Source organism: Pteropus alecto, unplaced genomic scaffold, assembly GCF_000325575.1.
Source record: "Pteropus alecto unplaced genomic scaffold, ASM32557v1 scaffold13, whole genome shotgun sequence".
In the NCBI taxonomy this organism is placed as follows: domain Eukaryota; kingdom Metazoa; phylum Chordata; class Mammalia; order Chiroptera; family Pteropodidae; genus Pteropus; species Pteropus alecto.
The window spans coordinates 2,513,320-2,539,579 of record NW_006434373.1 but is presented as its reverse complement, the minus strand read 5'-3'; the positions used below and the strand labels follow the sequence as shown (position 1 = coordinate 2,539,579).

Genomic DNA, 26,260 nt, shown 5'->3' with positions numbered 1-26,260 from the left:
ACTCGATGGCTTTGGTTCCGGCGGCGGCGCGGGGGCGGCCGGGAACCCGGAAGTCCGCCGATGGCTGTAGGTCTCTCCTGGGTGGCAGCCCGGGCTTGCGGGCGAGGTAAGATCGATACCGGCTTTCTTGGGCATGGCCACTCTGGTGGGAGTCGTGGCTGCGGTCGCCGGCGCAGCCGTTGTCGCGCTGCTCTCGGCCGCGCTCGCGCTCTATGGGCAGCCGCTGGACACAGGTACCCGGCCGCGGGCCGTTTTTCCCGACGGAAGGCGCAGCGATGGGGCTGGGGTTGCGGGGCCTCGTGTGGTCTTCGCGGCAAGAGCGCGGCCACGGCGTCAGGCTGCTGGGGGCGGGGGCTCAGGCTTGGCCTAGCCGATGACAACGCGAACACAGCTGCGGACGACGCGAGCTGGGCGGCGCTGGCCAGGAGCTTTCAGGACAGTCTCGAGGCCGGACGTGGCGACAGTAATTGTTAAAGAGTTTTAACTTGGATTTTAGGCATGATAGGTCCAAATACTTTGAGGAGAATTTAAGAGTTCTTCAGCTTCTGCACCTCCATTACACCAGGAGCACAGGGGCTTCTGGGCAGAGACAGTATTGGTAGCTGTTTGTCTTAAACTCACACACTATAATTTGTTAGCAGAATTTCTCTTTGAGTTTGTGGTTTCATTATTAGACTGACTTCATAAACTTTTAGCAAAAAACAGGTATTCTCGAATTTAGATCACCGACTTTCCATCATAGCTTTAAGGTATATCAGTTAATTTAAAGATTGCTGTCAGGTGCTTCAAATTAGTTATGGTTCACATTAATTTAAAGCACGTTTGGCACAAAGAGACATTGGTATCACAGTAATTCTAATGGCAAGTAATTTTAGAAAACAGCCCAGGCTTAAGAAATCTGTAATTCTTCTGTCTTCCTTAGCCACACTTCTTCAGAACAAATAAGAACCAGACCTGTTTAACCTGTTCTTGCAGACTCAGAATTGTCATGAAGACAATTGCTTAATAGGATAAATTTTGCCACTTCTTGTCAAGGCCTTTTTTTATATTTCAGAACTTTGATGTTTATGTTTAAGTATTTTTGTGGATAAGTCCAAATGATGTATGTCATTATGCCAACTGAAACTGAGACTCATTGTACAGTGTAGGGGAATTTAATTGACCTTTCTATGTCCCTTTCACTAACAGATGTTCATCTTAGAGGAATGAGACAGAACACTGGTGAGCAGTGTGGACTTTACTTTGCATTCTTACAATTCCAGTTAAAAAGTGAAAATGCTGCAGTTCTCAAAAATGATTTGGCCTCCTCCGAAATGGTATCAGAAGGCATTTGAGAAGGATTTTGACTTTTCTTTTGGTTGGTGGGGTGAATATTTGGTTAAAGAAAAGTGATTTCTTTTACATTAAAATAGCATCATTTTTATAAAATGGTGTTTTCTGCCCAGGCTTATCCATTACTAACTTAGGCGTCTTCTCAGGTCTGTCTCTCAGGGCCTCAGTTTCCCTATTTGTAAGAGAAGGATAAACTGGTTCCTAATGAGAGTAAATCAAGATTCCTTAGTTCATCAAATATTTGTGTCAAATTCTGTGCCAGACTGTTTGAGGCACTTGAGGGTGGAAGTCCAACATGGAAAGATGTAGAGCGGAGCTCCCCTTAAGCCACAGGTGGGAGCTGTACCACATTCTGTGTAGACAGAAGGTGGTGGGGTGGTCTTAGGGATAGTTTGTGTGTGGCTAAGTGCTTAATATAAAGTGATGGTATGTAATAAACCCAAAACACTGTAAGGAACCTAGAACAAGAGTGACTGGTAAGTTTGGATTCTATCTTTACAATTTCTAGACTTTTTAAAAACAGCGGCCATATTTATTGTTCTGGGGAATTTGAAGGAGCGACCATTCTCTGATATTCTTGTATTGACCAGTCATGTTGTTAAGCTGGATATGTTCGAGTTTGAAACAAATGCATGGCAAGCATTTTCATGACTGCATAGATTGCTAATCAGCCGCCAGTGATACCGCCATTAAATCTGATTATAACAGCTTTGGCTGCTTTCATGCAGCTTGTTAAGGAGCACTGGGAAAGAGCATTTCACAGTAACTGTGCATGGCAAAGAGACAGTGTGCAGTCTGGGAATTTGAGGTGTGGACAGGCGTTTAGGAAGTTGAGACTTTTGGGGGAGGGGGAGAAGTGAGAGCGGGGTTGCCCTGCTAGCTCAGTTTTTCTGCAGCCTGGCTCTGAGTCAGGGCGGGAGGCAGTTCTGCAGACATGTCACTGGGGCAGAATTCTACTTATGAGGAAAGACGACTGGAGCCACAGGATCAGCCAGTTTTACTGATTGTTGCACAAGCCTAATTGTGCTTTTTTTTGGCCAAAGGTTTACAGTGATTCTCTCTTGAGTTTTAGTCCTTTGTTGGTTTGGAAGAAGGTGAAAGGTGTTTGGGTTGATGGTAATTAATATTCTCCTTACATTTTGGGGTCTACGCATCTGATATATCAGCTAAGGAGGCATTTACATCTACTCATTAAAGAAAATTACTTGAATAAGTTCATTGAATAAAAAGTAAAACTGTTAGAGAGAGTGTTATTAAAGGTAAAGCTGTTTTATCACGTGGAGCTGAGCCAGTTTCTGATCCTCACTTAAACTTGCGACCTATGTCTAGTTTTTCCAGCTGCCGAGATAACTGAAAGCATAAAAAATATTGGGTGCCTTATTTTCAAGAAAGACAAATTAAAATGAGCTATTTAGAGACAATGCAAAATGCCTTTGAACCCAATGTAAGATATATTCTATATTTAGAATACCATTTCTAGATTATTTAATTGGTATCTAATTGAGTGTTAGACATATGACTGGAAAATATGAATCTCAGACTTGAATATGGTATTGGAAGGTAACAAATGAGAAGATGCTTTTCCATTTTGAGAGAAGAGACCTAATAAATTTATAGAAACATCGAAATAAAATATAGTTTATTAATAATGCATTACAAATTTTTTTTCCTGAAAGATTAAGTAGACTTCCAAAGTGTCTGATACATTTCAAAAGGTAACTTGATATATACAAGATGTTTTAGTATTGTGTTGTAATTTCTGAACATCATTTGCTTACAGAAATAAAATAATAAAACCATTGGATAAAAATCTATATCATTCATGTCAACTTACAGTGTTTTGGTTAAAGGGCTATTTCATTTAAGTCTCTGTTCTTTATATATACCAATATTTGCCATTCTGAGTGATTTCATTTTCCTGTTTTTCAGCTTTGAAAAGAGCATTTTCACTACATAAAGTACATTCAATAAAAGATATGGAAAATACTTTTCAGTTGGTGAGAAATATCATACCTCCTCTAACCACCAAGAAACACAAAGGGCAAGATGGAAGAATAGGTATAATTGGAGGCTGCCAAGAGTAAGTGACTTGAAAAATGTTGGTATTTAAACAATCAATCTATATTATCTGTCTGTCTACATACCTGTCAGCCAGCCAGCCAGCCAGCCATCTAGTGGGACCCTAGTAATCATTTCCAAATATAGTCTGATATTATGACACTTGGTATTTTTCAGTGAACTTTTTTTTTTTTTCACCTCTTGCACCATTTATTTCAAATACAACCACACTGTAAGGCTGCAAGATGACGTATCTTGCACAAGGGTACTCTAGATAGAGGAGAAGCCTCTGTAAATAGTTATATATTTCCCCATTGAGGGTTTTTTTTTTTTTTAACTTTAGACAGAGTTAGCAAAGGAACCAGAGCTGGTTCACAAGATCTCAAATAGAAGATGGTTTCTCATTCCTTCTGTTTTTCTCCATCCTCACACTTAGTCACACACCTGGATCAACAGCCCAAGAGACATTTCTAAATAGACAATACTCATTTTTTAAAAATTGCTCTATGCAGCCATTGTCTAACTATAGCCACCGTTGATGGCCTGCATTCTTAAAACTCACTAATAGTTTCCTTCCTATTAATCTTTCTTGCTAAACTGTTGCTGAGATGAGAATTAATAAATAAAATGGGTTTGGGATTCAGTGCCCTTTGCTCTTATGTCTCATCTAAATTCAAGCCCTAGAAGAGAGAAAAGGGCAGGATAAAGTCATCAGTGAAGCAAAGACTGAAACTATTTCTGAAATAATGTAAAGCAGCTACAAAAGAAATAACCTGGAGAGCTAGGTGCTCTGAGTGGCAGGATGTGGGCCGGGAAATAAAACTGGCTGAGAAACAAGCAAGTCATGCCTTCCCTGCAGTCCTCTGGGGCCACTGTGGGTTGCAAGCTGCCTATGTGCTCTGTGGCATGGCTTCCAGTGAGAGATTTCCTTAGATCCGGGAAGGAGGAGCCATCTGGCAAATTAAATATTTGTCATGTTTAAATAGTTATTTCTCAAGCACATACTTCAGAGCTCCATGCTAGGCTCTGTTCTGTCCCTCCCAGTCCAGGAGCCTGTAATTATGCAGGCGAGTCTGGTCATTCCCATTCTATTTCTCTTTAGTGATTTGTTTTGGCTTATTCATTTTTTCATTTGTTTGTTTATTTTTGTTTTTAATTTTGGCAAGAATCAACTAAATTGATTTCCTAAAACTGTAGGGGGACATGGGCTTTGGTTTGAAAACCACGCTCTAGGGTGTGGCCCCAGTGAAGCGGTGCTGGGGTCAGAGAGTAAAGGTGAGAATGGCAGTCTGTGGCCTAGTTTGGAGCCATCTCCCTCAGCCTTCTTTTCAGCCAAGGCCCCTTACAGTTTTGTTCCTCAGCAAGCTTTTTGACCAAATAGGAGAAAACTCTAAAGGGCCCTGATTGAACTGTTTACTGGTGTGTGGTAATGTTAAGGTTTTGCCTGTAGTTCAGGGTTGATACTATTTTTTCTTATTTTATACTTTTCTGTATTGACCAGATTCATACCATACATACGTATGTATTACTTTTGTGATCAGAGTAAAAACACTCAGCATCCGTTTGGTTTACTTTGTCAATTTAAAGATATTCCTGAAGGTCATTTATGAAATTTGACAGATCTTAGCTTTTGTAAAGGCCTGTTCTCTCTTCCAGTTTTATATATTTTGCTGTTATGTTGTTTGACACATAAGATTAATAATTTGTCCATGTTTATAAATGATAACTTCCTGCATTTGACTTAAATTCAACCTTGGATAGTATTTCTGTTTCTGCTTACATTTTGTTTGCATTTATATGCTATCTCTTTGCCTAGCCCCATATTTTTAACGGTTTATCATGTAGTTAGGTATACTTATAAATAGTATATAACGATTTTGTTTCTTTACCCAATATGACAGAGACTGCTCTTTTTAATTAGGGAAATAAACTTGTTCACATTTAGAGTCTACCTGATGTACCTTCTAAGATTTGTTATGTTTACTCTTTATTTTACTTTGTGTTTCCGTGTTTATTTGTATAGACTTATTCTTTATAAGTGGGTAAGTGGATATATGGTAGTCATTGTACAGATAGGCCATAATTTAACCAATTCCCTATTGATAGGTAATTAGTTACCTCTGTTCTTTTCTTTTCAATTAATAATATTTCTATAGACTTCCCTTTGTGTATGTATATCCTTGTGTGAATTTTTATTGGAGCAGAGTACATAGACATTTTAAATGTTGATGAACATTGCTAATTGTTCTTCCCCACAAATCGCACTAGTGTGCGCTGCCACCAGCAAGCACCTGTTCACCTCACACTCTGTGGCTATTGGCAGCCTTTGCTCATGGAGCAGTCAAGACAAGCAGTTTTCTGTTGTTTCAGCATATTTCTTAATGAGGTTTGTGTTCACGTTGTGGATGTGTGTGTGTCGCATGTCCTGTCCTTTGGCGTTTCCAGCATGTCGGTAGTCCTCTGCAGGAGAGTGCTGTGTGTGTAGAGTGTGCTCTGCAGTTCCCTGGTTTGTTTTTCCTGGACTAGCAAAACTCTTCATTGCCTGGAATTGACATAAAAGTTACAGACACCATCTGATGGCAAGTTCAAGATTTTTCTTCTGTGCTTGAAGCGTCCTTAAAAGTAGAGTTACAGACATTCCAGAACAACAGGATGCAAGCCAGAAGAAGGTGTGAGAGTCTCTTCTTGTTTGGCCTGGGTGTCCTGTGTGGCCTCACATGGAGATGACCATTGCCTCTGCTTACGGTTGCTCTCGGGAACTGGTCCTGCCCCTTGGGCACTGTCCAGTGCCGGTTGCTCTGTCCTGTGATCACCTCAAGCACACTCTCTCAGCAGACACCTTTGGTAAACTCTCATCGTTGTCTTAAATCTTCAGTTTTTGGGTTTTTTCTCAAACATACATCCCCTCCCATCTTCCTTGCTAACAAAACCTCAGTTCTGTTCAAGTTTCCTTGCTAACAAAACCTCAGTTCTGTTCAAGTGTTGTATTTTCTCTTACTTGCAGCTATGTGCATTTCTGATAAATGAAGTCATTTTTATATCTATGTTTATATTAATCTAGAGAGAAGTGTCTTTGTAATATTAAGTCATCTCATCAAGTGTACATCTAATATATTCTTTAATATGTTTTAAAAATTTCCTCCCAGAGTCGTCATGTGTTTTATAAAGTTAATTCCTAGATGTTTTATGGTTTTTGCTGATATTGTAGATGCTATTTTTGTCTTTTTTTTTTGGTTGATAGAAATCTGACAACCTTACTGAACTATTTTATACTAGATTAAGTCCTTAACAGTTTTATTGTGGTCTAGTTGATTATAATAAATTATAAATATTTGAAATATACAATTTGATAAGTTTGACATATGTATGGACTCCTAAAACCATCACCTCAAGCCTTCAGTTTGAACATACCCATTACAGGGTGACTGCACTCATGGGAGCCAGAATTTGCTTCTCCTGATATAGTACAAAGGTCTTGGGTAAAAGACTGACTTTTCTGGTTCTGATCCATGTTTATTGAACATTTACTGAGCACCTACTAGAGGTTGGGCCCTCTGCTGGGTGCTTCATCTTAATATAGTTTATTGATAAACCTGGTGTGCTTGCCTCATTCTCAGAAGTTTTTGACTGTAAATATCTTCTTTTTAGGTATACTGGAGCTCCCTATTTTGCAGCAATCTCGGCTCTCAAAGTGGTATGTTTGTTTATAGCTTGTTTATTAGATTCTTCTGGTAAAGAGTTGGATTATTTAAATATGATTAAAGGAAATGTTTTCTGACATAAGTCTAAATAACATCTTGTAATCATGGATAGGAGAAACACCTTTAAATATATCCTGACCTCTTATGCAGTGTCAAAATAACTTGAAACTCATTTTTTTAAACCAAAGTTTTATTAGACTTTACTTCACCAAAATGATCTGGGATGCCTTTTCAGTCCTAGCTTAAGCAGTTGACATCTTTTGACCATGGCAGTTGCCCTTGCCTTTTGAGCAAGTCCTAACTGCCTAGTCGGCACAGTTAACATGAAGTGTGCTCAGCCTCATGGCCTCACTGCTTCCTGTGAACCTCATAGGTGAGGCAGCCTGAGCTCGTCTGGGTTTCTTAGGTGGCAATGAAAGTCTGCCATTACTTCCAGACCTTTTCTTAGGTTATACCTTCTCCTTCTAAGCTTCTTAGCTGTAGTTTAACTGCTGCAGTTGGATGTTTTACAGATAGTGCTGTATGATGTGAATGGTTGAACACCACGTGTCTTGTGGTGAGTGGCTCTTGCTGAAACCACTTTGGGTGTCTTTTGAGCAAGTCCCACATTAAGTCAGCCTCTTGTGCTCGTTTCTCAGGGTGCAGATTTATCCCACGTGTTCTGTACCCGTGAGGCCGCACCTGTGATCAAGTCGTACAGCCCGGAGCTGATTGTTCACCCGGTTCTGTGAGTGGGGCCCACGTGGGGTTCTTTGTCGCACCTCTCCTGGGTCATGTGCTGTCTGTACACTGACTCTAAGAGCCTCTGTTGTTAAGTAGCTGCTGTACTGAAAGTTGGTAGGTAAATGGTTTCAGAAAAAATGAGAAAATTATAATGAACCCATTGTGGTTAAAAGATGGCAAACAAACAGCCATATGCAACAGCATGGAATGAGATTTGAGCACCAGGATGATGTGCCCAGGGCTGACCCCTGTGGCCTGTCAGAAATGGCTAGAGGTTCCTAGGTCCACGAGAGGTCTGTGGGCCTGCCTGTGGACAGTGTATGAAAGGCAAGAATGAGGGGCCTATTAGGCAGTAACAAACTATTCACTAACTCAGCAAATGCTTGCATGCCAGGCCCGTCCTGGGTTCCACAGGGACAGCATCAAACCAAGCAGACAAAAACACCTGTCCCATGCTGCTTCCTTTCTAGGGCAGCCCTGTGCCCTAGAACTTTCCTCAGTGATGAAAATATTCTCCCTCCAGCACTGTGGCTGCTGACCACATGTGGCTCCTGAGCCCTTAAAATATGGCCAGTGGTACTCAGGAACTAAGTTTTTCCTTTAATTAAATCTAAAAGCTATGTGTGGTGAGTCTACTGTTTTGGGCACCATAGCTCTGGAGTTAGACAAGATAACAGGATAATAAGGACCACGGGGAGAATGGAAGCACGGGAGGGAACAGGGAATGGCTGTGCATGCGGTGCATGTGCCATATATGCAGTTTTTAATAGGGCGATCATGAGCAGTGGCACAGAGTGGCACTCAAGTAAAAGCTTGAAGATGGTAAGGGAGCAAGTTCTGTAGAATGTGGGGTAGCGGGGGCAGCTTCCATACATGGGGAAGAGCTGGTGCAAGACCTCAAGCTACAGGTGTGTCGGGGAGCACTCAGGGGTCTTCAGAGTCGGTTTGGGTGACCAGAATGGTTCAGAGTCAAGCTTCGCAGGTTGTGAGGATTATTGCAAGGTTTTTGGCTTTCACATAAATGAGAAGGAGGCTGCTGGATCATTCGAGCAGGGGAAGGATAGGCTTCAGTTTGTGTTTTAAAAGGCACATCTGGCTGGCGTGTTGAGAATAACCTCTTGGGGCCCAGGGTGGAAGCAGAAGTTCTATTAGTCATAGGTTCGTGATGGGGTAGAAACTGGACAGTGGGTCAGGGTCTGGGTACATTTGCAAAATACAGTTCCAGGCTCTGCTGACTGGTTGGATATGGGATACAAGAAAAGAAGAGAGTCATGAATGCCACCCAGGATTTGGGCTAAATGAGTTGTCATTTAATGAGGCTGGAAAACTGGTGGGGAGCAGGTTTGGGTGGGGGTGATGATTAGGAGTTGGGTTGTGGACATGTTTTTAGTTGCCTGTTAGACATCCAAGCAGACATGGCTGATAAGCATCAACTAGGAGTGGGGCGGTCAGGGAAGGTGTAAATCTGGGAGTTGTTGACATGTGGACAGTGTTTACGGCCAAGAGACAAAGACGGGGGCACACAGGAATGTGTGTAGGCAGAGAGTACCCGTTTGGGAGCAGACAGGTGGGGAGGTAAAAAAAGGCCTAGAAGGGTATTCTGGAGTCGAGTGAAGAACTGTTTGCAGACTGTTGTGGAAGGGCCCTGTGTCCCTGTAGTCAAAGATGAGGACTAAGAATGGATGGTTGGATCTCACAGTATGGGGTCATTGGTGACCTCGACAGGGGCGACTTATGGGGTCAAAGGGGGCAAAGTCTTACAGAGTGGGTTCTAAGAGTCTAAGAAACAAGATGATGAACAGAAGGATATTGTGGGGGGAAAAAACAAAATCCTATGCAGCTGTCAGATCTTGTTGTAAAGGAGGGGACTCAGGGTTTTAAAGAGAGCAATCACACGAGTCTTTTAGATGACTTCCCCAGTGTGTCTGATATATGGGGCAGTCTGTGAATGTAAAGACTACATTGTTACCTGTACTCCTCCTGTATGATGGAAACAAACTGGCAAAGGTAATTTTGAAATTAGCCATAATGTCGTATTCTAATGGGTTTAAAATTTTTCTCCCATGAGTCTTGTTTAAAAAAAGAGAGAAAAATGTATGTTTAAAGCTATATGCCCTGCATTATTGACTCTATTTCTGATATGAAGGAAGTTCTATTTTAACTCAGCTTTGAAGAGACCCATATCTTCTGCTTGCTTACCTTCGCAGATTTTACAAAACCATATGGACCATTTGAGTACATTGCTAGGGCCCTTCCCAGAGTTTTGGAAAGAGCCCAGCAAGTGAGGGGTTCTGATCATCGATGCTTGAGTTTCATCACAGTGGATATGCCTCTGCTTCTCTCATATCATTCCCTTATTCGTACTCTTTTCAGCCAGACTAGTCTTCTCCATTTCCTGTACGTGAGCACTTTCTCACCTTATTTCCTGCTCATGCCACTCCTTCCTTCATCTTGTCTGCTTGTTCCCAGAGAGTATGGCTTCCCTGTCAAGCCTCTTAAGTGGAGGTGTCTTTTCCTCATTGCTCCTCCCAGACCACTGCCCCTCTCTCATTCCTAAAACCTCCAACTCCTTCGAACTCACACCATCAGACTCTGCTACCCACCGCCCCTCCTTGCAGCAGCTATCTCAGATCCCTGGATCATGATCCCTGGATCATTCTTTGAATATTTAATGTCTGGCCCAATGTCTCTCCACCATTGCTCTCATAACTCTAATGTGTATGCGTAACAGCTTTATTGAGATTTAACTTACTATAAAAATCACTCATTTTAATTGTATAATGATTTTTAGTGTATTTACCAAGTCGTTACCATCACCACAATTTAATTTTAGAACACTTCCATCATTCCAAAAAGAAAATCCCTGCGCGTTACCACCCCTAGCTCGAGGCATCTCTAATCTTTGTTTCTATAGATTTGCCTTTTCTGAGCATTTCATATAAATGGAATCATACAATATGTAGTCTTTCATGTCTGCTTTCTTTCTCTTAACAATGTGTTTGAGCTTCATCATGTTGTAGTGTATACCCATACTGCTCTTTTTTAAAAAAATAAAAATAAATTTATACCCTCTTCACTCATTTCTCCCATTTTCATCCCTCCTTCCCTTTCCTTGTGTCCAGCAACCACAAATCTGTTCTCTGTATTAATGAGCTTGTGCCGCTTGTTTTAAGGTTCCACATATAAGAGACAGGTCATAGATACTTGTCTTTCACTGTCTGACTTATTTCACTTAGTGTAATGCCCTGCAGGGCATTTAAATGTAGACAGCTAGACATCTGTGGTGTGGCATTAAAAGATGAATCAGTCTCTGGAGGGCACTAAGGAGACCTGCTGGCTGAGTGCAGGGCAGGGTCCTGGCTTAGATCCTAGAACAGAAAAAAGGGCGTTGGGGGAAAAACAGGGAAAATCTAGAAAAGTCTATAGTTTCATTAATAAACAAATGAAATTTTAAGTAAACTGTTCTGCCTTTCTTTTCCTTATTGAGTGACAGCCCCGATGCCGTTCATGAAGTGGAGAAGTGGTTGTCCCGACTGCACGCCCTGGTTGTAGGACCTGGTTTAGGGAGAGAAGAGGCTCTTCTTGAAAACGTCAAGGTAATATACAGAATTACTAAACAGCCTCCCCTGTTGACTCAATTCTTAGATCTTGGGAAGTCAGAACAAATATTTTTCTTGACTTTTTGTTATTTAGTGTTCTGCGTGCCTTTTCATGGAATAATTAAGATAGGTAAATTTGGCTTGAGAATAAGAGAAGGAACTAGGCACAAAGATGGTAATGAACCTAAAACCAGACTGAAAGAGTCTCCTTTTTACTCTTGGGGTACTGGCTTTTTTCACACTGTAGCAGGAGGATGTCACTGTAGAATCACTCGGATGTTTCATGGTGTCACCCTGACGTTTATGTGTTTTACACCCAACGTGTTGGGAAGTCCCAGTGTCCTGACCGAGCAGTGTCAGCAGTGGACAGGGTCTGGGGTCAGGCTCAAGTTCTCCCAGCACAATCTCCTTCCAGCCAAGGACCCTGGCAGCTTGCTCAGCCTCCTGGGCCTTGTGCATTCCATGGAAGGGGGTGATTGTACCCCTAGAGGTTACTAAGAGACACATTTTATAAAATGCTTTTGCACAATGCCTAGTTAGGCAGAGTAAAGATACAGCAGGGACAGAGTCACTGTCACAGATGACCTGGGTGAGAAAGGATATTTTTGAGAGTTATTCTAACAACTACTTTTCCTGTAAGTCGAACGTTTAGGTAAAAACACAAAAGGTGCTCTGTTCTAACTTTGTGTTATTAGCTGGGTCCTCTTGAAAGCTCAGTCTGATTTCTTAACCTGATGCGTTTCCAACCTTCTTGATGTTCTCATTGGTCTAGAAAACACTGGGCCTTGAGCCCCACAGGCTAGTTGATTTGCAGCTTCGACCTCTGTTCCCTGCCGTCCTTTTCAGATGAAACCAGCACATGCACAGCCTAGCCAGGCACTCAGCGAAACGGAATGGGCATAAACCTAGTTCACCTTCACATGCAGTGTACGTTCATTTACTTTCTCATTTATTGTTTATGCTATTCTTTATTACTGAAAATTCATTTTATGGTTGCCTTAATCTAAAAAGATGAAATCTAAAAGATAAAAATAATTTATCCTCGAAAAATTGAAATAGAAATAAATACCAGCCAGAATCAGAGAAAATAAAGATGCCGGACAGCATACCAGCCCATGTTCTGTGTGTTCTCTTTGCTTGTCACGCTGACACTAGCAGGTTGTTACTCTTCAAGTGGACACATCTCGGGTTCTGTCCCTTGCAATTTTTCTGACTCCCCGCCAGGCTCTTCTCAGTGCTCCCGCGATGCCTGCCCAGCTCTAGCCCTGGATAAGAGGGTGTGGTGCGCCCTATGTGAGATGGTGCTGTGTAGCCTCAGGGGGCCAAGAGTAAGCTCCAAATCAGGGAATGTGTCTGACACCCTCAGACGCTTACTAAAGGGTTCGAGGTTATACTAAACATGATTTACCATCCTCATCGTCATTAACTAAGAGCGGCTTTTTTTGGCTCAGCTTTTGCCTTTTGAATTGAATTAACAATTCAAGTGAAAAGGTGTAAGGAGCCCTGTGTGTTAGTTGTACTTTCTTAGCAATCTGATTGGTAAGGAACATTTTAAAAAGGTAGGAAATGTGTTTGCTTTATCAGAATTTAGTGGGAACATGGATTTGAAAGATACCTGTATGACAGATCTTTCAATTCCAGCCTTTGAGGTGAAAGTTGGGGTTTGAAATTTCACTTTTCTCAAACACCTGAATAATCATTGAGGATAAACAGCTATGACAAGTGACAGGTGACTGGAGTGAATGGGATTGAGCAATAAATTTGTTTTTGACTTTAAAATTGATGGTAGGTCCATTTATTACCTCTTTCAAAAGGGTTGGTTAAAACATATGTATCGTCTGGAGTACATTATGCTAAGGGAAATAAGCCAGATGCAGACAGACAAATAGTGCATGATCTCACTTCCGTGTAGAATTAAAATAATCGAACTCATAGAAGACAAGAGACGGGTGGCAGCCAGGGGCTGGGGTTCAGGGAGATGGGAAGGTGTTGGTCAAGGGGTACAAACTTTAGTGAGGCAGGATGAATAAGTTCTGGGGATCTGACGTACAGTGCGGGGACTAGAGTTAACAGTGCTGTATTGTGTATTGAAATTTGCTAAGAGGCAGGTGGATCTTAAGTGTTCTCACCTGTGTGAGATGATATTTTAGCTTGATTGTGGTCATTATTTTACTATATATCAAAACATCAGGTTGTACACTTTAAATATATACAATTTTTTTTGTCAGTTTTACTTCAGTAAAGCTAGAAAAAAACAAACATGTATCCTGAGTTGTGCCTGAGAGGAATTAGAGAATGCCTGCCACATACTTCTCTTCTATGTCTCATACTACTTTGCATTTCATAGTTTTATACTTAATGAAATGTAATGAAATTTAATGAAGATTCTGAAAACAAAGAAAAGAAGCCCACTGCCTAGAACTGGAAGCCAGCCGAAGTCTGTGGGGTGCTGGACTGTTGAGTGATTCTGAACAGAATGCCCTGTGCTTCACTGGGCTCTGGAATGAGAAGCTGTGATAATAGACCCCGGGGTCGGAGGGGCAGCTATTCACTCCTATCACAAAGAGCTCGCCTAGAGAACAGGAGAGATTAATGAGCCAGCAGTTGTGCATTCAGGATAAATAATCTGAGAGGCAAATACAATTTAACAGTAGCTCTAGATGACACATTGTGCAAATTAGAGGATTTAATTTAGGATGGGATTCTCCTGGTTCTAAGCCACCTGGAATTAGCATGGGGCATGCAAGTTTGTCAGGCAACACCACTCAGATCTTTGAAAATCTTAACCTCTTGCTGAAAAGTAGAAGTTAATCATGGTCAAAGAGTGTTAGACCCTTCAGTTTCTCCAAGCGGAAGACCTCTCCTTGGAACCTCTGTGTGAACAATGGATCAGCGGTGCCTTTGCATTCAGAGTTAGTGGTGGTTGGCACAGTAGGGGCTGAGCCCACGCCAGTCATGGGTGGTCTGGCAGTGCTTCTTAGATGGATGGTTTATAAAGAGAGGTAAATGAGGGTTCCTGTCAGCATGGAGCCAGAGTAGTGGTCCCCCAAGGAGCCTTGTGATAATAGAATTCTTGACCTTTTGTTTAATTGCCAGTAAACCACTGGCCACATTGGTCATGACAGTGGAACTCACAACACACTCCCTGGTCCCCTCTTTAAACCTCATCTTTTAATGCCCTGTTTTCATTGAAACATCGTGGTGATGTTTCTTATGTTGTTTAGAGATTTACACATGTTGCTGGTATAGATAGGTTTGATTTCTCGTGCTTCCTTGATAGAGGCTCTTAGGCTGGCTGTAGGCTGACCACTATCTGCTGGTGTAACCACACTGTGAAGGCAGCACGTGCTGTGGTCTGAATGTTTATGTCCCCCAAATTCACGTGTTGAAATCCTAACCCCCAAAGGTGACATATTAGTAAGGCTTTGGAAGTGATTAGGTCATGAGGTTGGAGCTCCTATGATGGGATTCATGCCCTTATAAAAGAGACCTCAGCTCCCTTGTTCCTTCTGCCATGTGAAGACACAGTGAGAAGTCTGTGACCAGGAAGAGACCCACACTTGACACCATTAGCAGCCCGAATGGACTAAGACAGCATGGTGGGACTACAGTTTGGTTCAAGAAGCCACTCGTTAGGGTGTTTTCTGAAAAAAACTTGAAATGAATGTGTACTCCCTGTTGACAGCTGTGATCGACAGGCCCCATGCTTGTGGCTTGCCTACTTGTCCCTCCTGATGTGAGATTCTTGCCAGGCCCTGGCACTGCCCCGACCGCCCTGTCCTGGCAGTACGGCGTCCTGTGCTTGTCCACCTGAGCCATGTCCAGATGTGTTCAACTGTGAGGAGTTCCTACACTGGGCATTTGGCTCTTCACCGTGAACCAGGGACTCTGGTATTCCTGAGTACTTGCCACACAGACAGTTCAGTCCTCAACGGAGGGTTTAATGCACAGCAAATTTATGATCAGTAATTAGAAATGAACTTATTTTTGAACAGCTTAAATGAAAGAGAAATGTGCTTGGATTTTATCAGAATTTCCTCATAAGCGTTTTTTCTCCCTTGGGACAAAAAACTTGTGCTGGGGTCTCACAGAACACTGGCCTGGGGCAGTTATTAGCTGGGGGACCCAAAACAGGCTGTACAGCTTCATTGACCTTGGGTTTTCTCATCTGCTCTGTTTTCATTATCTGTTTCATATTCTACTTGTGGATTACTGAGTTTAGTAGACTCTGTGAATTAAATACTAACATATTGTGTTTTGTGTGCCGGGCACTTTTATGAGTACTTTATGTTAGTAAACTTCATTTAGTTCTCACAACTTCCTAAGTCAGTATTAGCATCATTTCCATTTTATAAATGTGGAAACTGATACAGAGAGATGATGTCCGGTGCAGATATCAGATGCTTATAGTCATCCAGGTAGGGCTCGTGGTATTCATGTCCAGAACATCCAGTGCCAGAATTGGTACTCTCTATACGTAAGCCCTGAGAAGCAAATGAGATTATGTAAAAGCATCTTCAGGCGGCTGTGTAGGTAAGTAACAGCATTTAATTCTACTCTTGTGTGCCCTGCGCTGTATGTGGCACTGGGGACACAAAATCCCAGTGGCGGGAGGGGTATAATAAAGTATTGGCTGGTCTTTGTCCCCTGTTCCTAGGAAAGAGTCTTTGAACCTTTGGAATTTTTTCAACAGGTAGAAATGGCTTTTATTCAAGATGGGCCTCTTGGACCTCACCTGAGTTTATGCTAAAGATTTGACTGAGGATGGAGTCCTTTACACCAGGAACTTTGAGATTAGAGTTGTTGCCACCTCCAAGGAAGGGAGTGGAGGGAAGGGGAGGGGGCTGCACGTTGAGTTCAGTCACATGGGCAGTAATTCAGTCACACGAGCATAATTTTAGAGACCCCAGTAAACTCAGGAGAGCTTCCAGGGTGGCGCGCGCACAGATGTGCCCAGAGGGGGATGTGTGTGTCCTGACTGACCAGGAAAGGGCCCAGAGCAACTTGTGGGACCCTCCCAGACTTGCCCCTTGTCTCTCTCCATCTGGCTGCTCCTAATTTATGTCCTTTATAATAAACTGTAATTGAAGGTATAGTGCTTTCCTTGAGTTCTCAGAGTCATTCTAGCTAATTATCGGACTTGAATGGGTGATGGAAACCCCTGAGTTTCTGCCTGGTGTTTGAAGGGTGGGCAGTCTTGTGGGGTCTGTGCCCTTCACCTGCGAAATTGACTATCGGGTGGTTAGGGTCAGAATTGCACTGCAGCAAATATCTGGGAAAATAGCACAGAAGTGTGGTACTGAGATACCCTCTTTGAGCAGTCTCTTAGGATGTGTACTCCTACTAAACCTGTTCAGACCCTTTGTTAGTCCCACTTCAGGGACTATATTTCAAGGGGAAATATCTTACTACAAGGAGTGACATCCTAATTTGTAAAAACTGATTACAGCAACATAAAAACTTAGTCTGATACTAGAGGGTACAGGCGTGAATTTAAGGTGAAAACAGCTCGTGAAAAGTTCTCTACTTCAGTTCTTTTGCCGCTGAATTTAAATGCATAATAAAACAACTTAGTATGTTTATTTGAAAAAAAAAAAAAAACATTTTGCAGTGTACAAGCTAGAAGGTGGGAAGTGAGGGTGTGCCTCACTGCACTTCCCAGCCCAGTCTCCAGAGTTCACACTTCTATTCATTCTTCTGGACTTTCCTCTCTCTGTATATAAAATAGCAATTGCGGTCATGAGAATTGCTAACATTTCTTGAGCGAGCATTTCCTATGTTCCAGCTAATACAAAGCAGTGCATTATGCTTTCTTATCAGCTTCTTGCTCAGTGCCTGCTACATAGCAGACGTTTATTGGATGTTTTCTGAATGAATTCATTATCTAGTATAATTCTGAAAATAACCCTATTAGATAAATTTTTATTCTTATCCTCATTTTTTTGATGAGGAAATTGAATCCTAGAGAAATTAAATTACATTCTTGAGATGGTCATGTAGCAAGTAAATTGCTGTTTAACTTTTTTGAGATGAGATTTTTACATACCGTAGAATTCAATACCCATTTAAACAGTACAATTCAATTCAGTGATTTCTAATATATTCATAGAGTTGTGCGACCATCACCATGATCAATTTTAGGACATTTTTATCACCCCCAGAAAGAAACCCCATACCCACCAGCACTTGCACCCTGTTCCTCTCAACCTCCCCGGGCCCTGGCAACCACTGATCTGCTTGCTGTCTCTATGGATTTGCCAATTCTGGATCTCTCATGGAAATGGAGTCATACACTCTGTGGCATTTTGTGACTTGCTTTATTCACTCAGCATAATTTCAGGGTTCATCCATGTTGCAGTGTGTCAGTACTTCACTCTTTTTTATTGCTGTTTAGTATTCCGTTGTGTGGGTAGACTACATTTTGTTCATCCATTCACGAGTTCATGGACATTTGGGTGGTTTCTACTTGGGGGCTATTACAAATAATGCTGCTGCGAACATTAGTTTACAGGTTTTTGTGATAAGTTTCACATTTTTGAGGAGCTGCCAGTGTTTTCCCTAGCAGCAACACCATTTTCTATTCCTGTCAGCAATGTGTGAGGGTTCTGATTTCTCCACATCCTCTCTAACATGTTATTGTCCATCTTTTTAATTATAGCCATCCCAGTAGGTGTGAAGTGGTATCTTGAAGTGTGTGTGTGCATACACACACTTTGTGGTTTTGGTTTGCATTTCTTTGATGGCAATGATGTTGAATATTTTTTCATGTGCTTACTGACCATTTGTAGCTCTTTGAAATATCTATTCATATCCCTTCCTCAGTGAAAAATAAATTGCTTGCCTTTATTATTGAGTTTTAAAAATCTTCGTATATTCTAAATACAAGTCCTTTATCAGAGATAGTATTACAGATATTTTCTCACTCGGTGGGTTGTCTTTTCATTTCCTTGATGGTAGTTTGTAGCACAAATTTTTAATTTTGATAAAGTCCAGTTTATTTTTTCTTTTGTCACTTATGTTTTGGTGTCTTATCTGGGTTTTTTTTTTTTTTTGCTTTTTTTGTTTTTTTTGCTTGACCCAAGAATTACTGAAATTTTTTAAGAGCTTGCTTGTTTTAACTCATGTTTAGATCTGTGGTCCGTTTTGAGTTAATTTTTGTGTATAGTGTAAGGAAGGGGCCCAGTTTCATTCCTTTGCAAGTAGATATCCAGTTGTTCCAGCAACATTCATTGAAAAGACTTTTTCCTCCAGTGAATTGTCTGGATAGCCTTGTTGAAAATCAGTTGACATAAAATAAGGGTTCTTATTTCTGTCCCATCAGCCTATGTAGCTGTCCTGTGCCAGTACCACACTGTCTTCATTACAGTGGCTGTGCATTAAGTTTTGAAATGGTAAAATGTGGAGCCCTTGAACTTTTTTCAAGATTGTTTTGGCTCTTCTGGGTCCTGTGCATTTCCATGTGAGTTATTTAATTTTTATATATTATACTTTTTATAGTATATTTGTTATATATTGGTTTTTATATTTAATATTTTTTTTTTAGTAGCTACATCATACTATGCTATAATGTATTTAGTTCATTTAGGCTGTTTACAGCTTTTTCTATTCATGTTGTCTTGAACATTTCTGTATACATATTTGTTCCATTTCTTTTGGGTATTTAGGAAAAATTTCCACAAGTTCTGTTGCCGATTCAAAGAGCTATAGCAGTTTGCTGTTCCACCAACAGGCTGTCCTTGTCAGGACTCTGCTCTGGGGAGCTGTCTTTCCTGCTCACTTCTGCCTGGTCCCTTATGTGGGAATGCTTGTTTAATTTTAGCTCTGTCTGGTTCCTCCACAACCATCCTCCAGCCTTTTCTGATCTGGATGTGGCTTGATCATTCCTGTGTCATTTTCGTAGGTTAGATTATTAACTAGATGGTAGATGCAGCTGCATTTGTGGAGAATGGTGAGCCGTTTTGTTATTGTGTTTTCGTGGCCCTCACTGCTGCTAACGTGAGCCATCCTTACAAATGCAATAAACATTGACAGGAAGCACAGTGTGCTTCATACAAATCCTCTGAGTGATGGAAGCAGATCACTCCTTAAATGGGTGACTGATGCATGGTTTTGTGTGGTGCTCTTAACTGTGCCAGTAGACCTGAGTGTTGGCATGTTTGTGATGTCATGTTATTCAACTACCACCCATCGTGTTGACTCACATTTCAGTGTTTGAATATTCACTTTACACTGTTTTTGTAAGAACTTTTTAATAGGAAAAATACAAAGAGATGAAGATGTTGGTATTGTGGCCAACAACACTGCACCATGAAACCAGAGATTCAAAAGTCTGAATTAGCAAAAGCCAGTCAGTTTTAACAATAAAGGCTAGCAGAATATTTTCATTGTTAAAGAAGGAAATAAGCTTCCATGAAGCTCCCATACCCGGATCCTCACTTGAAGGGGCCTTTGGAAACACTCCCAAAGCTCCGACCAGTGTCAGCAAAGTATGACAGACTGTCAGGGCAGCTCATGCTTTGTGGAGTTTCACATTTCATTTTCAGAATGATAACTTTTAATTAAATATGTGTGGACTTATATCTTTCAATGTTTTAAGATATTTCTACTTATATCTTTAGTCTCAATGTTTTCTGTTATCAGGTAGAGATCATTTTTATATGCTATTGCAATATATAATCTTGTACTGGTTCATAATAAGAAGCAACCATATGTTGATCGTATATAATTTTTTTTAGTAAAAATCCTCTGAAACTTTTAGTATAACCTTTTCAGAGTTGTTTTTTATCGTCACTCATTTATAGCAAAGTGTTATGAAAAACACATAAAAGCTGATGATTTAGGGGAATTCCCAAGGATTTATATCTGTTGGAAATTTGTAGACACTGGCATGGAGGTCACCCTTCGTGGGCTAGCCTGGGACCCAGCGCTGTGCATAATGTCACCCATGAGCTTATGTTTTCAGAGTTCCCTGTGCCCTGCCTTAACAAGGGGACTGTTGGTTCATTTGGGTCTTTTCTGTTTTATGCACTTTATTCTATTTGTTGATGAGTTGGTGGTGAAATTTATCAAGGAATTGCTTGGTTAATTCCTCTGAGAGGTAACGGGCTTTTCCTTTTCTTGCAGGGCATTTTAGAAGTGTCAAAGGCCAGAGGTATCCCCCTCATCATTGACGCAGTGAGTGTGGCCTCTCCATTCTTGTACCCTCCTCACAGCCAGGCCCCCAAGGCCAAGCTGTAAACAGGAGCCCTTGTTCTGTGCAGGATGGGCTGTGGCTGATAGCTCAGCAGCCAACCCTCATTCAAGGCTACCGGAAGGCCGTTCTCACTCCCAACCACATGGAGTTTGGCAGACTCTCTGAAGCTGTGGTGAGTTTGTTGACCACCCTAAAGACAGTGTGCAAGCCTTCCTCATCTTGAGGGGTGAAGGACACGCTGTGCAGTTCTGCTCCCACTAGTCCCTGCAGGTGCTTCTGCAGGGACAGACATGTAGATGTCATGAGGATGCATGCATTTCTACAGTGCACATTTTCACATAATAGTGGTTTTGTGTTTTTGGTGTTGCATGTGTTGGGGCATCTTCTAATCGGTGCATCTTTGATTGGATGAAAGGCAGAATGGTGGGCTCTGGGGTCAGCCAGCCTCTCACAATCTGTACTCGGTGTGGATCACTCTATCTCTGTCCTCCGTCACCTCGTCTGTGAAATGTAGATAATGATGGCATCTGCCTCATAGGGTCTGTGAGGATGAAATGAAATATATGTAAATCCGTGAGACCTTACATATCTTATGCCCCACAGACGTTATCATTCATAGTTGAATCACTTCTGTAAACTTTCAAAATCCCAGCCATGATGAATGTTCTTTACCTTTGGTCTGACAGGGTAGGGGACGGGCACCAGAACAGAGTTTCTGCCTCAAGACCCAGTGTTGGCATCTACCTGGAGGACTTGCTGCCCATGGTATTGTGGGTCTCCTCCTACCTGGTGGATGAAATGCACATCTCTGTTGGGGGGCCAGAGCTCAGCCATTATAAAGTGCCTGGTGGGTCAGGGATTCCCTTCGATGTGAGAGTCTGAGGATCAGGAGAGATGAGGCAGGGCATTCATTGTATCTACTTTTGTGGGATCCTTTCACATATCTCATGACCGCCATGGTATCCTACTGCATAGCTGAAAGACCCCGTGGACAACGGTGATCGCCGTGGAGCTGTGCTGAGACTCAGCCAGGCTCTGGGGAATGTGACCGTGGTCCAGAAAGGGGAGCAAGATGTGATCTCCGATGGCGAACAGGGTGAGTGGCTTTGGGCTTCACGTCGTGTCAGCAAGCCAGTGTGGCCGTGCTGGGTACAAGCCCCCCAAAAAACCTCTCATTCACATACGGTACAGGTGCTCAGTGTCACATTTGCATGTCACGTGATTACTCGTGTCTCACACCTTCACACACGTGCATCACGTGTTCCACATACAGAGGGACCTCCTGATGAGCTTGTTAACCACAATTTCTTCAAAGTTCATTATTTCTCACTGTTTTGCAAAAGGAAGTGACAGTCATGAATGTTGATCCTAGTTGATACCAGCTGCAATGGCCAAAGTCCTATCAGTTTATAAGCAACAGCCCAATGGGAAAATGGCTGTAACAGCAGGTGGTACTCCAGGGTCCCTGACATGCCACCTCTGTCTTGCCTGTGGCATAAATGCAGTTATTTGAATATTTTACTGCATTTTATCCTATTTTATAAAAACGAGTGGAAAGTGAAGAAATCCTAGAAGCTGGGAGTAGTGGTGGGAATCACCAGGTGCTGAAATGTGGCAAATCATCCAGTCACATTCTTTCAGCGGGAACCTGTGACCACTGAGTGAGAACGAGGTGGGGGTGTGGGTAGAGGGCCTGAGATGCACCGCCAGCGCTTGCTCATGTCTACACAGTGAGGTGTATAACCAGAGAACATTAGAATACCTCTAGCTCCCTGAAAACAAATCCTCCCTTCATTAAAATCTGATCAGGAGGCAGAAAGCACACCAGTTATTCTCGAGAGAAATTCGCACAAAAAACTGTCACCTGGGTGTAGAGTTGCTGACTAGGTTGTGGAAATCAGGGCCAACACCGAACAGAAGGCACATTAGTCACATGTGTGTGCACTCAGTCTCACATGCTGGGCAGGAAACACACTGTGTTCTCTGAGAGATCCTGAAACCTTTGGGCACTTGTATTATTGTAAAGTACTCTAGATTCTAACGTATCAGAGCATATTAACAGCCCATTTTGGGGATATTTTCCAAAGAAATAGAAATTTCTCATTACACAGCATAAATGAAGTCATGAGCATTATCAGCCGGGTCCACACTAGGTACTAGCGCATCTCCTTGAAAGTGGACTCTGTTGTGTGAGATATGCTGGTGGGCTTGGTCTTCAGGAGCCTGCAGGACTGAGGGCCCCATGTGTGCTGTGCGAGTGTGCTCTTCTCTGTTTCAGCAGGTCCCTTGGCGGTTCTGAGTCATGGGTGTCTCCACTGACCACCACCATACTGAACAGGTGGTTCTGGGGCAGCCCAACCTCTGCCTGCCTTGGTTCCCTCTCCTGTAAAAGAGGCCTCCTTGTTAGAGACAGACAGGGAAGAGCCACAGATGACCCAGTACCCTTTGAGCAGAGACAGGCCACCCACTCTAACCCCCGTCTTGCTTTTTGATCAGTGCTCGAGTGCAGCCAGCAGGGCAGCAACCGCAGGTGTGGTGGGCAAGGAGACCTCCTCTCAGGCTCCCTGGGCGTTTTGGTGCACTGGGCACTCCACGCTGGACCCGAGAAAACAAATGGGTATGGCTATATCTCCATCTGTCCTACTTTGAAATTTTTAACTGTTAGCTATTTTAGTAGTTCATACATTTTATAAGTAGCCACTTGGAACATTCCAAATGAAATATTGCTATTATTGTAACATGGAAGAGCTCTCAGGGCAGGGGTTGATGCTAGACTGCTTGCCTGGGGAGCTTTTACTCCATAAGATGGCTCACCCCATCCGGCAATGCCAGCGGCCTCTGGGGCATCCTTAGCTTTTAAAGCTTACCAGTTAACTCTAATGTGCAGCCAAATTTGAGAACACAGTTTTTGGAGGTTCCATGTGTACCCTCTGTGTATACTTGTGGGTGGAAGTAGAGCTTACTTGAATGTTATCCTGGAAGATGTGAGTTTTAAGAATTCTAAGCTGTGGGCTTTGGCACCCATCACGGTGACAATATGGCTGCACGTGCTGGGTGGCATGTCTTGGGCTGGAGGGCCCTTCCTGACACCTGATAAAGCAGTGTTGGGCCCTTGAGGTTGCAGCACACCTGGCAGGCAGGGAGCCCTCACCCAAAGGGGCCCAAGGGGCATGTGCACATGGAAAGGAAGCTATAGCAGGAGTTTAGTAATGGAAGAACTTGCATTTTTAGATCTTGACTATTTCCTCACATCCTGGACACTAAAGAGCACTTTTAATTATAACCAATAAGTCCTGGTCCGGTTCTCACAAGGGAAAACTGCTGTGTTTTAAACTTTCTCCAGACGGATAGGTATTTTCGATACACCTTTTGTCAGGGAATACCACTATCTGGATTAATGGTTATCGTAACTGTAATAAAGCTGCCTTCTGCCTCAGGGGCATATCAGACTAGAAATTGCCAATTTGGGGTCTCAGGGCAGAAAGAGGAAGGAAATCAGAGCCTTTGATAGCTTCTGGCCCCTGAAGTCTGACGCAGCAGTGGAAGCCGAGGACTTCCCGCTGCCTTGCTAATTCCTCTGCCCTCCAGTTTCAGCCCTCTCCTCCTGGCTGCCTTCGGTGCGTGCTCCCTTACAAGGCAATGCAGCCACCAAGCCTTCCAGAAGCACGGCCGCTCCACCACCACCACTGACATGATCTCAGAAGTTGGACCTGCATTCAACACACTCTTTGAAACCTGAGCCGATGCAAACAGGAAAAAGTGGGCACCATGATGGGAGCGACTGCTTTCATAATGGGAAAATCCACATCCAGTACATCTGAATCCTGTGTACCAGAGCAGCGCGGGCTGACTGGGAGGTTTGTAAGGGAAGAACTTGCATTTTTAGATCTTGACTATTTCCTCACATCCTGGACACTAAAGAGCACTTTTAATTATAACCAATAAGTCCTGGTCCGGTTCTCACAAGGGAAAACTGCTGTGTTTTAAACTTTCTCCAGACGGATAGGTATTTTCGATACACCTTTTGTCAGGGAATACCACTATCTGGATTAATGGTTATCGTAACTGTAATAAAGCTGCCTTCTGCCTCAGGGGCATATCAGACTAGAAATTGCCAGTTTGGGGTCTCAGGGCAGAAAGAGGAAGGAAATCAGAGCCTTTGATAGCTTCTGGCCCCTGAAGTCTGACGCAGCCGTGGAAGCCGAGGACTTCCCGCTGCCTTGCTAATTCCTCTGCCCTCCAGTTTCAGCCCTCTCCTCCTGGCTGCCTTCGGTGCGTGCTCCCTTACAAGGCAATGCAGCCACCAAGCCTTCCAGAAGCACGGCCGCTCCACCACCACCACTGACATGATCTCAGAAGTTGGACTTGCATTCAACACACTCTTTGAAACCTGAGCCGATCGATGCAAACAGGAAAAAGTGGGCACCATGATGGGAGCGACTGCTTTCATAATGGGAAAATCCACATCCAGTACATCTGAATCCTGTGTACCAGAGCAGCGCGGGCTGACTGGGAGGTTTGTAAGTCTAGGATATATGGGTTGATGTAGAGGATTTTAGAATGCAGTACTTTTTGGCTAAACTAATAAGCAGTTTGAGATGTTATAATGACACTAAACAAAGTATTCCTAAACTTTTCTTAGCTTCCCAGCAATAAGAGAAAAAAATGGAGAATCACTTGAAAATGGGAAATGCTTTCACCAGCTCAGCTGAATTTTAGCTTGCTCCAAGGTCAGAATTCTGTTTTAATCCCTCTGAGCTTATGTCTTCTCATTCTCTCTACTTATGTATTTCATGTTTTTTATTTATGCCATAAGTTCTTATTAAATAGCCCTCACAAAGGGATCCAGTCATTTCCAAATATCTGAGTAAATAAGTTTTCCACCAAAGGATGTGGTATTCATTCTTTAGCTCATTTTTGTTTTTTAAATAGTGATTATGTTGAAAGGTCTGGGCAGAAATATGAAGCACTGATTGATTAAAGTATTCAGAATAATTAGTGATTAGTTTGACCTTGGAAATCCTTTTAGAGGCACCCTGGGAAAATCAGAAAGAAACTTAATGGGACACTGATATCTGAATGCACACGTGGGGGATCTGAAATACCTCGTGTTTTACACTTTTCCATGTCTCTGCACACAAGTCCATGGGGTGGCTGATGAGGCCCAGCAGGGCGTGCATGAGTGGGAGGGATACCTGGGAGAGTCACAGTGCTGTTCCTGATGTGGCCTCTTGGGAGGAAGGCTTTGGGATGCTGGGTCTGGTGCGAGATGCACCAAGGAGGCCCTGGGGTGACTAGAACGTCATGGTCATGCCTGCTTATGGAGGACAGCTGTCCTTCTGGTTTGAAAGTGGGTGTGTCCTCAGGAAGATTTAGATTCCATTAAAGAAGTTGGTATCTGTGAAACTCAGACATTTTATTATCTTGTTAGCGTCTAGTTCACTTCTGTGTGGTTGTCTGTATAGATGACTGTTCACGAGGGGTTTTCTTAGTGACCCGAGAGTTGCTTGTTTTCTGTCATTTCCCTGTGGGGTTTGGTTCCTCACACATGTATCTGAGTGTACTCTTACTGTTTAATAATGCCTACTATAAGGGCAAGACCTGTCCAGTTCCTTTAAAAGTCTGTTTGCCCTTTATGATTACTCTTGGATGAA

General features: G+C 42.6%; 1 protein-coding gene across 4 annotated transcripts; it reads left to right on the top strand.

The window, feature by feature from the left end:
* NAXD (NAD(P)HX dehydratase) lies at positions 1–25,494 on the top strand. Of its 4 annotated transcripts, XM_025044970.1 has the most exons (12): positions 46–106; positions 1,189–1,221; positions 3,262–3,412; positions 7,039–7,084; positions 7,730–7,818; positions 11,302–11,410; positions 20,537–20,587; positions 20,674–20,778; positions 21,582–21,702; positions 23,103–23,223; positions 24,195–24,463; positions 25,123–25,494. In XM_025044970.1, exons 1-11 carry the CDS (start codon positions 61–63, stop codon positions 24,343–24,345), a joined length of 1,023 nt encoding a protein of 340 aa, XP_024900738.1. In that variant the 5' UTR covers positions 46–60; the 3' UTR covers positions 24,346–24,463; positions 25,123–25,494. The 4 variants fall into 4 exon arrangements, with proteins under 4 accessions (XP_006909426.1, XP_024900738.1, XP_015442862.1 ...); XM_006909364.3 differs by lacking the exon at positions 1,189–1,221 and having other exon boundaries at positions 1–106; XM_015587376.2 differs by lacking the exon at positions 1,189–1,221 and having other exon boundaries at positions 103–233; positions 11,308–11,410.
* Positions 25,495–26,260: the final 766 nt, after the last annotated feature.

Coding starts and splice junctions, on each gene's coding strand:
- NAXD (XM_006909363.3), top strand. CDS start 134: ATGGCCACTCTGGTGGGAGTCGTGGCTGCGGTCGCCGGCGCAGCCGTT. Junction 234..3,261: donor TGGGCAGCCGCTGGACACAG/GTACCCGGCCGC, acceptor CCTGTTTTTCAG/CTTTGAAAAGAGCATTTTCA. Junction 21,703..23,102: donor GATCTCCGATGGCGAACAGG/GTGAGTGGCTTT, acceptor CTTTTTGATCAG/TGCTCGAGTGCAGCCAGCAG.